The sequence below is a fragment of the Microtus pennsylvanicus genome, chromosome 1 (genome assembly GCF_037038515.1).
Source record: "Microtus pennsylvanicus isolate mMicPen1 chromosome 1, mMicPen1.hap1, whole genome shotgun sequence".
Taxonomy (NCBI): Eukaryota; Metazoa; Chordata; class Mammalia; order Rodentia; family Cricetidae; genus Microtus; species Microtus pennsylvanicus.
Genome location: NC_134579.1, coordinates 36,420,157 through 36,432,954, shown reverse-complemented (window position 1 = coordinate 36,432,954; position 12,798 = coordinate 36,420,157). Strand labels below are relative to the sequence as shown.

The 12,798-nt window shown below is 47.7% G+C and overlaps 1 protein-coding gene across 3 annotated transcripts in view; it reads right to left on the bottom strand.

Annotated features, from left to right (window-relative positions):
• Mx1 (MX dynamin like GTPase 1) overlaps positions 1-12,217 on the bottom strand; it is a 28,036-nt gene extending 15,819 nt beyond the window's left edge. Inside the window, exons 1-7 of one of the 3 annotated variants that reach the window (XM_075961400.1) lie at positions 12,065-12,186; positions 11,312-11,382; positions 9,400-9,523; positions 2,756-2,948; positions 1,457-1,594; positions 682-836; positions 311-449 (exon numbers count right to left, since the gene is read on the bottom strand). In XM_075961400.1, coding sequence (XP_075817515.1) covers positions 311-449; positions 682-836; positions 1,457-1,594; positions 2,756-2,948; positions 9,400-9,498 — 724 coding nt within the window. In that variant the 5' untranslated portion in view covers positions 9,499-9,523; positions 11,312-11,382; positions 12,065-12,186. The other 2 variants (XM_075961390.1, XM_075961410.1) reach the window with 2 other exon arrangements.
• Positions 12,218-12,798: the final 581 nt, after the last annotated feature.

The window sequence follows — 12,798 nt, the reverse complement described above, 5'->3', positions numbered from 1 at the left end:
CCTCAGAGCTGCGGACTCCTTCCTAGCACCTCTCCATGGCAACCACGCAGAGAGACAACAGCTATTCATCCTTTCACTCTGTGTGGACCTTACCATGGATCCTCAACCAGTGAGTCTCAGCAAATATGATTTCCTCCCCACGCTTGCCCACCTCTGACTCCTCATGCCTTTCCTACCAGGGAGACAAGATGAAGGGCTCACTTCCTCCCACCTCAGTGGGATCCTGGCTGTGCTGAGTTTGGTCCATCTGGATTCAGGGGATGTATCCCCACTGGCACCCACACACCACTGTTATCTCCACTCTCCTCACCTATGGTCCTGTCCCCGTCAGGGTCCACCTCCTGAGCCATGCTCAGTGCCTCTGTGGTGGCGATGTCCACATTACTGGGGACCACCACCAGGTTGATGGTCTCCTGTTTCTGGATGTACGTCTTGATGAGTCTCTTGATCTGTAAGAAATGAGATGGTGACTCCTAGTTATGAAGACGGACCGAGAGTGAGATGGTTGTGGCCATCCACTTGCTTCAGGCTCTGGCTTCCATGGACTGCACCCCTCTTTAGTGAATCCTGGCCATTCAGTCTCACTCCCGCCTCCACAAGGTCCCTCCTAGACATAGCCCTGGACACACTCCAGTGCCCCTTGCAGCCCAGTGTGGGTCAGAGTGGAGTCTAGAGTCTCACCTGCCGTCCGATGTCTGCAGGCTGGTTGCCTACAGCCACCCTGGTGATCCCAGGCAGGTCAATCAGGGTCAGGTCTGGGACATTTGGGGAGCTGACATCCAGGCTAATGAGTTTATCACTGATTCCCAGCCCTACCCCAGCAATAAAGTTCTGGCCTGTAGAGGAGGGAAAAGGAAGCCTGGTTAAGCTTTGTGGGGTGGGATAGGGAGAATAGACTGAGGGAATCTAGACTAGATAGATGGAGGGGATCTTCTTCCAGGGAATTCTGGGAAAGCATGTCTTGGCTATGCATGACCACAGGTTCCTGTATTGAAAAGTTGGATTGGTCCCCAACTGGTCATAATTTAAGCTTCTAGACACTTTGTAAGGTGGAACCCCGCTAGAGCAAGTAGGTCACTGGGGGACAGGTCCATATGTCTCATTTCTGGCTCTTTCCTGTGGCACTCTGCTTCTCTCTGTCAACACCTGTCCCTGCCATAATAATGTTCCTCCCAGGATCATAGGCAAAGGTCACCATAGACAAAAGCCCTCTGAATCCAGGAGAGAAAGTATGTCCCCCTGAAAGGCATCCTGGGAGGTATTGTGCCAAAGCCACTGAGAAGGAATACAGAGTCTCTTCTGTCCGGGGGTCCTGGGTGACAGCAGGTTGGAAGGGGTCTCATTTTTTTTGTGTGTGTGCTGGAACAGGGTCCTGACAGAATGACTCTACACTTCTCCTCCGACTCCAGGCAGGGTTGACAGGAAGTCAGAGGATACGGGACAATGGGACACCAACCTTTGTTGATGGCCTCTTCCACCTGGGAGGGATCGGAGAGCTCCACTTCGATGTCGTCATAGATGACCTTGCCTCTCCACTCCTCTCCTGGTTCCAACTTCCTCAGTTTCAGCACCAGTGGGCACCTGGTGACGATACCTAGGAGATGCGGTCCCTGTGAGCCCAGTGCTCTCCTCCTAGTATGGCACCCTCAGCTCTGTGGGGACCTTGGTGGAACCTTTAGGGTACCAGACATTGATGTGGGAGTGTCATATATCAATCTGTTGATTTCATTGATTAAGCAATAAAGAAACTGCTAGGCCCATTTGATAGGCCCACCCTTAGGTGGGTGGAGTAAACAGAACAAAAAGCTGGGAGAAAGAAGCTGAGTCAAGGAGTCGCCATGATTCTCCCACTCCAGACAGACGTAGGCTAGAATCTCCCTGGTAAGCGCACCTCGTGGGCTACAGCAGATTATTAGAAATGGGCTAGTCCAGGTGCAAGAGCTAGCCTAGAAGAGGCTAGAAAGAAATGGGCCAAGCGGTGTTTAAAAGAATACAGTTTCCATGTAATTATTTTGGGTAAAGCTAGCCGTGGGGGCGGCCGGGTGCCGGGGACGCAGCCCGTGCCTCCAACTACAACAAGACATCTCTCACTAGCCCCCTCTTCCACATCTTGTTCACTGTGCTCCTCAGGCTATTTCATCCTACCCCCTGTTATGGTCTCTTTCCAACTCCTGCCTTTTCCATGACTTTTCAACTGGGTCCCTGGACCACGTCTGCTCTGACCTCTCCCTGAGCACTTGATGACCACCTCGGTCATGGAGTTTAAGCAGCAACACTAACCTAGACACCAATCTCTTCTCCAAAGGGTATGTGTCACCTCAAAGGAAGGGTCTAGGAACCTGACCCACTTAGTCATGGCTTCTGCAAACTGCAGGTTTCAAGTGACTCACAAAATGTACAATGGAGCAATGGACTGAAAGCTGCTCCCACCCCCACCCCTGTTTGGGCACCTGCCCCCACGTGCCCAGCCCCAACACCTGCAGTGATTGTTGGATACAGAGCCAAAAAGGAGGTAACTTAGGCTCATGAAGTGCTTGGGAAGCTGCATGGGAAAAGCCCAAACCCTAAAACTGGTACCCTTATGAGAGGAGGAAGAAACTGCTAGACTGTACAGAAGAAAGGCTGCCCTCAAGCCAAGGAGGAAGACCACTTTGACCTTCGTTCTGCTGTGTGCCCAAACTGGGAGGGGATCTGCTTCTATCTTTTGAGCCCCAGGTCCCACAGTCTAGCAAGGCAATAAGCACGGAGCTCTCACCGCTGCCTCTGGGGAGGGCCACTCCTGACAGTGCTTCCAGCACAGAGCTTTTCCCTGAGCTCTGGTCCCCAATGACTGCTATGGCAGGCAGGGCCAGGTCCTGCTCCACGCCCAGGGCCCGCAGGGAGTCGATGAGGTCAATGCAGGGCCGCACCTTCTCCTCATACTGCGTGCAGAGGTTGTTCACAGAGTCCTAGATGAGGGCGAAGCAAGAGTGAGGTTGTGCTCCACAGGAGTGCTCTAGCCAAGGCTGCTGGGTTCAAGAATGGTGCATATGCTGTTAGAGTTCCTAAGAGTAAGAAACGGGCAAAATACATTTGAGGAAATAAAAAGTTGATTCTTGTGTATCGATGATGAAAATGACAGGATCCGTGTTGTTGTGCATGTCCTAAGAACCTAAAGTGCCACTTACTCCTCTTTATCAGAGCTGGACCTGAAATGTTACCCCAGGTTCACTGTCGCCAGAGAAGAGGAGTGACATGGGTTTCCACGGAGGAAGTGAAACCATCCATTTTCCCTTGTTTACTGTTTTTATAGGATTAGGGCAAAAACAGGACCAAGGCAGAAGTAATCTCTGTGGATCCTGAATGTTAGTTCTCTACATTGTTATGGGTTGAGCCAAGGGCAGGTCACACACTCTATCTTCTGGCCCAACCGGGGATATGATCATGCACTGGCTATGCTCTGCCAACACAGTTAGGAGTAATGAAGCCCCATTCTATCCATTCTGACTCCAACTTTGATACTGACAAGCCCCTAGCTAATGGTTTCTCTGCCTCTCTCACACAGGCAATCTTCTTGTTAGAAGACATTCTTATGTACAATTTACTGTTACAGTTGGCCTCATCAGAAGTCAGAATATCAGAAGGTCAGTCATGGCCTACACACACACACACACACACACACACACACACACACACACATCCTCGAGGGCTTCCTGTGAGCCTGCTGGCCTGTGTCACTGGACCAGATCCCTACTTCTTTTCCTACCTGTTTGACATATCTCATAGCTAACTCCAAGCTCTCCCACTCATCTTCCTCAGTCTTTAGACTCCACCCTTTTAACCTTTAGTCTCTCTTTCAACCACAGTCTTGGTTTTCACTGTGATGTGTGAGCAGCTTTCAGTTGTCACTCTGGACCACCTCCCCTTACTACCTACTGAGTGCCAGGGCCTGCCTCCTTAATGACAACCATAACGAGCTGGAGAGATGGCTCAGAGGTTAAGAGCACTGGCTGCTTGGCTGGTCTTCCAGAGGTCCTGAGTTCAACTCCCAGCAACCACATGGTGGCTCACAATCATCTGTGATAAGATCTGGTGCCCTCTTCTGGCCTGGAGGCATAGAACACTATATACATAATCAATAAATAAACCTTTGAAAAAATGACAACCATCATCCAAATATTAAAGAAGGTCAACAAATTTCAGGTACATGATACCCAAAAGCCTACAACAAGGTATGTTTGAATCAAATGATTAAAAACTAGTTATAAACAGAAGGTTTAAAAGTGATCAAAAAATTATACCTTACATACAGAGGAACAGACACAAGCTTGACAGTTTCTTATCAGAAAGAACGGATGCGTGAAGATAGTGGGGTGGAATTTGCCAAAACATCTTGACGACTGGGTTGCAGCTCCATTTTGAAAAGTGTTTATATTGATGACAAAAACACCATGAACTTAGAGTTCTATACCCAGAAAAATATCTTTTTGAAATGAGGGAAGAGTGAGGCTATATCACCATGGAGAACTGGCAGGAACATCAGATGGCTGGGAATTCGTATATATTTGGTTGGCCATGTGGCCTTTCCCTTAAAAGCTGCAAGAAGCCAGGGAGGTTTGTTTGTTGTTTTTAAGAAGTGTTAATTAAATTACAAGTCTGTTAGGAAGAAGATGAGAGTCTGGCTTACTGGTAAGTGTTGGATAGATCATTGAGCACTCTGCAAATATCTTTCCCATCCCTAGAGTAAAGCGATTGCTCAAATGCTCTGTTGTCACTAGATCCTATAATTTAGGGGGAAAACTAAGACTTGGAGAGTTAAGTTCACCCTGGTTGAAATATGACAGTTTAGGAGTCAGATAGCCTGTGTCCTACTCTGAAAGTCTCTTGTGCTGTTCTCATAAAAACCAGGAGATGATTGTTACAAATAGAAACATGGAAAATTATGTCAAAATATGGACTTTCCAGATATGAAATCTGAACAAACTTATCCCCAGCAGATCCACACTGCAGAAATTGTAAAAGGCATCCTGTGTGCTGAGGGAAAGGGACAGGGGAGGAATCCTAAATTCATATGAATCAGCCTGGCACAGATCTCTTATGACTTCAGCATCCTTAAGTGATACTTAAGCACAAACAGTGGTAATGGATTGTGAGGTTTCTGATTAATGGATAAGGAAGACCATAGCAGATTGGATGGGGGCAAAGAGCAGAGAAAAGGTTCTTATACCACCCAGGAAGTTAGTATTCTGTCCCTCATAGATAGACGTCCTGAGTTTATTAAAGGCAAGAACTACAGACATTCACATCGTGTTAGTAGAAGTCAGCAGAAGATTGATAAGCACTCCTAAAATATAGATGTTTAATCTTAAACATGGAAGACTATAAGGAAAGGGGGGAGTAAGAACAAATGGCTTCACACATAAAAATGAACAGCAACAGGTGTTCTCATCTAACAGCACCATATTAAATATAAATGGCTTAAATTCTGCCCCAACAGGTGAAATGGCTCTAAAACAGAACTACAAAGTGCGAGAATGGAAGCCTCTTGTCCCGAGATGGCGATAAGGTTGGAACTGATAGGGTGTGTACTTCACAGAATGGGACAGGACATTAATGGAACAGAACATACAGCTCTGAAGATCACCACATGGTACTGATACTGATAAGATACAAAGGCAATGTCTGGGAAAGGACTGGCTTTTCACCATGCCATGTTGGAATATTTTACTGTCTACATTTAAGTTAAAAGACCTAAATCACTATCTCACACCATAAAAATGAATTCTTGATCCATCATAGACCTAAATAGAAAAGACATAAAATACAGACATTCTTAAAAACAATAACTACAAAAATCTCCAAATGTGAGTTAGGTCCTGGCTTGTTAGAAATGACCCAAAAGGCATAATTTAGGTAAAAATTATAAAGTCATGAGAGCTAAAGACTAGGTCTTCAAAAAAGGGAAAAAAAGTGTTATCCAAGAAACAAATGTTTGCTAAGTATATATTTGACAAAGAATTATTAGGGTTTCAGCCTAACACAGACCACACTGACATGGACTCCCTAGCCAGATGTGGTCTGACTCCACTGAGCACACCCGGGACAGCTGCTGGGTCTGAGACCTCACTATGCCTATGGTGCCCAGGAGTGAGTCTGAGTCTTGACAACATTCTGTTTTTGTGCCCTTGTAAGATCCATTTATAATATTTAATAAAATAGAAAGAAATAAGCTAAGGCACAGGTTTCCCACCCTCCAACCCTGTGAAGGAAATAACCATTTCTGGACCAGGACACCTCATCCTCACATCACCTCTCTCCCATCACTCCCCCCTCCAGCAAGTGCCTCTGCCCCAAGCTCTTGGCAATCACAGCCTTGCTTTTCAATATCATTTGCCTGTCTCTCCCCAAGCTGATACTTGTGCCATTGCCTGTGCTGAAGCTTTCTACACAGACATATGGTCATTTCCTTTCAGCTTTGTGCTGTGGAATAATCTTTTTATATACTTTAATGATCTGTCATTCAGGCCAGGCGGTGTTGGTGCATGCCTTTATATGGGAGGCAGAGGCAGGCAGATCTCTGTGAGTTTGAGGCCAGCCTGGTCTACAAGAGCTAGTTCCAGGTCAGGCTCTAAAAACTACAGGGAAACCATGTCTTAAAAAACCAAAAAATAAAAAAAGATTCACCATTCAAATTGGTTTAATAAAAAGCAAACTGGCCAGTAGCCAGGCAGAAAGTATAGACAGGACAACCAAATTATTCAGGATGTTGGGATAAAGAAGGATGGAGTCAGAAGGCTGGATCCAGTATAGACAGAAGTTTCTCTCCTGCCCGGCCCCACAGCCATTCAGTCCCAAAGAAACACAGAGGCTTATATTAATTATAAACTATTTGACCTATTAGCTCAGGTTTATTATTAACTAGCTCTTACAACTTAAATTAACCCATAATTTTTATCTATGTTTAACCACATGTCTTGGTACCTTTTCTCAGTGCAGCATTCTCATTTTGCTTCCTTTTTGTCTGGCTGGTGGCTGACTCTCTGTCTTTCCTCTTCCCAGAATTATTAATCTTGTTGACCCTTCTATACTTCCTGCCTGGCTACTGACCAATTAGCAAGTTATTAAACTAATATGAGTGGCAAATCTTTATAGTATACAAGATAACTATCTCCCAGCAGCTCAACAATTGAGAGCAGTGACTGCTCTACCAGAGGACCTGAGTTCAACTCCCAGCAACCACATGGTGGCTCACAATGCCCTCCTCTGGCAAGAAGAGGAACATGCAGACAGAGCACTCTTATGCATAAATAAATTTTAAAAAAGATAGATGAAGTCAGAAGAGTCTTGAGCAGATGCAGCGAGAAACAAGGTGGGCATGCTGTACTGAAAAAAGGTATAAAGTCACATGGCAAAGCATAGATAAGAAATATGGGTTAATTTAAAAGTTAGCAAGTAATAAGCCTGAGCTATTGGCCTGGCATTTATAATTACTATTAAGCCTCTGGTTACTTGGGAGCAGCTTGTGGAAGAGAAACTCCTGCCTACAGCTTTGTAGACTGTTGATCTTCCCTCACAGGAGGAAGGTGGAGAGGGTCATGGGATCTTCCATGAATATCCAGATACTTTTCCAGTTGTGTGTAATTCTGTTCTAAGTGCACCTGGCTTTAGGCCTATGGGAGTTCTAAAGGAAATAGATGGGGAATAATGAGGGGAGGGGACATCTACACAGCTCTGGGGGAGCCATTGTCCCTGCTGGATGCAGATCTTCTAGTATGGTTGCTTTAAGGAAAGCTTTATGCATTCCTGCTGTGACCCCCTTTCCTATTGCTGAGCAAGGAAGTCTGATAAACTCATTGGTTCCCTGGTGACTGCTGATGAAATTGCACCTTGGTTTGTCCTTGGGATCTTAGAAAGAGGGACTCATTACTTTCTCCCCCAGGGAGAGGATTGTAGCAACAACACCCTACCCGAGGCCTTGCTCCGGGCACTCCAGCAGCAGATCCTCTGGGGCTTTGTTGCTAACATCAACTGTACTCTGAGGAGGTGCAAGAGTCTCACTTGTTCCTCCAACAGAGCACACCTGTGCCTGTTAAAGCAGATGGCTCCAGCTCTAGGTCTCTTATTTATCATACCTGAGTGTGTAGAGGAGGCTGTACTACTACTGTGGGTCTGAAAGCACCCAAATCAGAAACTCAGTCCCTCTCTGCCTAGAAGCTGTGCTGAGAGACCATAGATAGCCTCTCACCTGGACAGAAAAACCCAGCTACTCCCAAAACAAGTGTGAGTGTATATGAATTTAGATCGGAAACATGCTCCAAAGACCTCCTGAAGGTGAGGTCCCAGCTGTTCTTGGAATGTGGTGAGGTTGGAAGAGTTGGGGACTACTGGGAGGGTATAGGTTACTGCCAGCATGACCTTGAAATGAACTTGGAGCCCTTCCTCTACCTCTTTTTCCCCCCTAGTCATTAGACATCTGTTGCGGGAGGACCTTCCGCTACTCCAGCCAATAGCTGCTGAGATACCAGCCCACTGGGTGTGGTCTCTCTCTTTAAAAAAGCTCTCTCTTTGCTTCATGCTCCGCTTCCGGCAACTAGACTCCTTCTTGATTGCACAGAGAGCTGTTGTCTGGGACGGTGATCTGTAAGTTTTTTTCCCCTTTAAATAAATACCACCCTATTAATCATAATTCCAAACTGGTGTGGGATTCTTCATGATTTATGCCTTCGTCAGACATCAGTTTTGTTCCTTCGTGCTATGCCTTGCAGGCCTAGAACAATGGCACCTAGTGGGCATGGGATGTGATTTCTGAAACTATGAGCGAAATAACCTTTCTTCTTTATAAATTGATTCTTTTGAAAACTTGGTCACAGAAACAAAAAGCTGACTGATGCATTGGGTGTGAGTTCCTTCTGCCCTTACACTGAGGGTTATAGCCTGGGGAATGAGGATGCAGTTTTGAGTGCCAGCATCAGCTACAGTGACTACTCTCAACAGTCCTGCTGTCAATCCCACTGCTGAAGGGAGGAAGACCCTCCCAAGGCCAGAAAGCTGACTGGTCAGGCTGGGACCATGCTAAGGGAGCAAAACTCCAGCAAAACTGGATCCCAATTCAATGAAAACAAATACCAAGTGGCTTCTCCAGGGAGGTAGTGTCTCAGTGAGTCATTAACATCGTAGCTGGAGATTAAGTCATGGTGTAGGCAGGGTATAGCATAGCACTGCCCACTCCTAACGATACCCCTTTTCCCAGACCAAGATGGCATCCTGTGAAGGACAAGAGAGGGTCATTGGTTTTACCTCAGCCCAAGCAAAGTGAACAGCAGACCCACATTGGCATCGTGCCCCAGGAAGGTCAAGGAAGCCACCACCTCCAGGGGGTGTGACATAAAGCATCAGCCTTCAGATAGACACCTGTCATACCTGGTTTTTCTCTTCAAGGTCAGTCTCTCCATTGGGCAATTTGTCACTGGGTAAGGTGACTGAAGCAGGGTTTCCAGATTCTTCTGTGCTAAGAACCATCTTTGATTTCTTCTTCTTGGGAATACTGTGGAAAATGAGGATTTTAAGTTAGAAAGGTTTGGAAAACAATTTTTCAGACCTTGGCTAAGATTCACAACAGAGATAACAATATTACAACCTCCATTCCTTTCTTACCAGCCCCAGGGGTCTGCGCTTCCTGACAGCATCACCCATCACCTCTCCTTTTGGAAAGGCAGGTGTTTATTTCTGACTTGGGAGGGAATCATGAAAGAAGAGTAATTCTAAAGGCGCTCATAGAGACTGTTAATCTAGGAAATTCTTCAGATACAGCTCTCCTCCTGCTGCTTTGGGAAGACCTAATATATTACAAGGGGTCCCAGGCACCAGGATAAATACCCTTTTACCCTCTGTTTGTGCCTCATCTATTGGTTCATGCTTGTTTTGGTCAATTTCACTGCACAATCAAGTGATATCATGGGCCTTGTGCCCATGATCAAAGATTCCTAGTGACCACTCAAAACAAGACTTAGGCATCTGGTCCTTTTCTAGAACCTAAGTCCTATGTGTTGTCTGCAAATCACAAGCATATGCAATTCTTCTGAATCACCTTTGAGACTTGGTTGATCTCAGGAGCACAGCAACCTCAAGCATCACACCCCCCTCTGTTCCTTCAATGTCCTGGGCAGCCCCCTGCACTGCCAACCTGAGGTGAGTGCATCTGGCCATCTAGATCTTGCTCTAGTCAAGCACAAGCTACTCCCAGCAGTAGAGCAGCCCTACTTTGCAGGGGAGCTACAGGATACCCTTGCCTCCTGTCTCCTAACTCTGTCACACTGCAGATCCCATTGCACAGAGACCATCAGGGCAGCCCTACCACATCTTATGCAGGCTCCTGCCTCATCTGAAGTTCAACATCAGACACACACAAGTAACCAGGTGTGGTGGGCTCTAAGCATCCCTCCCCAGGCAGGCCTGTGCCGGTTTGTGCTGTCCTTGGGTTGATTGGCCACACCTCAACTCTATAGGAGGCAGGGGTATTTGCCAATGGCCCTAATGTGCTATTTACCATTTATTATGGACAGAGATCTCAATGGTGGGGCTCCCCTGAGTTTTTATCCTCTTGGGAAAGCATCCTCAGCCTGGTTGTAAACAGGAGCAGCATGGAATAGGATTCAGAACCCCTAACCACCCTGCCTGTCCAGGAAAACTGAGATGGTAAGAGTGGGAGCCTTCCCAGGCCTGTCTGGGTGTTAAAGTGGCCATAGAGAGACTCAGGAGTCTTTTTATCTCCCAGTTCCTGCCCTCCATGTCCCCCTGCTGTTGAGCCTTTGAAATGGAAGGTTGTGGGACACCCTGCACTTTGAGCAGATGTAGGGCTTCCTGTCTAAGCACTGGAAAGACCCTGGGAATGTACAGCCCTGTCAACCCTTCCAGTAGGGTCCCCAGAGCGGTCCCACCTGTACTTCAAAGCCTGTCCCTGAGTCACCTGTTTCCTCCCACCCTTAACAAGAGACTACCATCTGCTTTCCCAGGGGCTCCTGGCCCATGCTGCAGGGGATCTGAAACCTTTCATCTATGCTTTAGCCCCAGACTCCGGAGATTCCAGAGACCCCAGGATCCCACCCTCTCCAGCTGCCTTTTAGCAGAGATAATAGGATTTGTGAGGTTGTTTCAGACTGCCTCTGAAATCAGTAGCGGGGTGGACCCGCTGTGTCTAGCCCAGTAACTACCTGAGCTGCCACTCACCCTCTAATTTTAATGGCACTGAGCAATGTCCTACAGTGCCCTCCAGAATCTTCAAGGAACCCAGAGGTATCCGCTAGCTCTGCACAGAATCCTGTGCTGTACTTACCACTCCGCTGACACTGCTCAGCAAGAGAGTTCAGTTGCCGACTCCAATCTTTTAAATAGTGCTGGCTCCTCCTACTTCCCCAGGGAGAACTGAAACTTAGTGAAATCGCCTGAGCGTGCTGCCCACCCCCGCCCCTCAAAAACTGAGATCAGAAACGAAACTCATCGCAGAGTGGGAGGGGAATGGCTTGGCTGGGTCCTACGTTCTGGAAATTGCATATTTTGGGTGCAACCCACCAAGACCATTTGTATGGACACCAGCTCACATGGCTGCGTGCTTCCCCTCAGGACCAGCCCGGCTCTGTGCAGCACCTTCCACTCCAACAGTGTGACCTCCTCTTAGCCGAATAGAGCCTAGACTAGCCTTCCTTTTCATGGGGTAATCCCTGCAGCACCAGAAAGGGACAGAGACAAACCATCCCGGGAGTCACCCAGGAACCCTGCCAGCCTTTCTGGGCAACTTGTGACAGCAGTTGAGGGCTGAGCAGACTGCTCCTGCCAGACTGGTGAGGGTGACAGGTGCTGGCTTTCTTGGAGAAGAAGGGGCAGACCCTGGGCCCTATTGCACCTTTCAAAGCAGAGCCCTGCACTGCAGAGAACATCCCCCATCTTAGGGAAGTGAGTGCCTCTCCTCAGAACACAGGGATTTGCTTACTGCAGCCCTTTCCCCAAGCTGCCTGCGCTGGGAACTGGCAGGTCTAACACCGTGCTCCCTGTGCGTTCTCTAAGGAGCAGTCTTGTCACAGGGTCTGACCTGTTTCTGTGGCTGAGGGCAGGGTCCGTGGCTAGCACCTCGTCAATGCTGGTGACTCTTGTAGCTGGGATCAAGCATGGTGTACAATGTTTCTCTGGCTCTAGAATGCATGGTGATGGGAAGAGCAGATTCAGTCGTGATGATGTCATCCTGTGCTCCGCTTTGTTTTGCTGGCCTCATCCCTCTTACTAGCTCCCAGGCTCCCTCTTCCCCCCTCCCCGTTGCATTTCTCAGTCGGCTCAGACTTAGTTTCAGTTTCATTTCTCTGGTTTTGGGAAATTACTTCAGTCTGTGCTGAGAATCAGATAGCAGATTCAGAGCTCAGGGGGAAAAGGAGAAAGCTGGAGGGAATCTAGGTGGGAGGTGCCTTAGGGAAGTGACAATCCCTGCAGAGCCAGCACCTCTGTGATCAGTGGGCACTGGGGGGGGGGGGAGGTCCAGGGTGTGTGGCAGGAAGAGGACGCCAAGACACAGGAGAAAGAACTGAGTTGGACTGGGATCAGTGGGTGGCTTTCCAAGAACCTGCCTGAGACTACTAATCGCCCTACACTCTGATTGCCTTGCTACAGGACCATCCAAACTGTTTTGATGGTGTCCAGGCCTGAAACAATTACAGAGCTAACCCAGATCTCCACTGCTTAGGCTGTCTCAGGGGAAGTCTCTCAGCTCCGGGGCCTCCTGTTCGTTTTCTCTTCTGTGTATGTCACTACTTCTCAGAGGTTTCATGCAGGGTG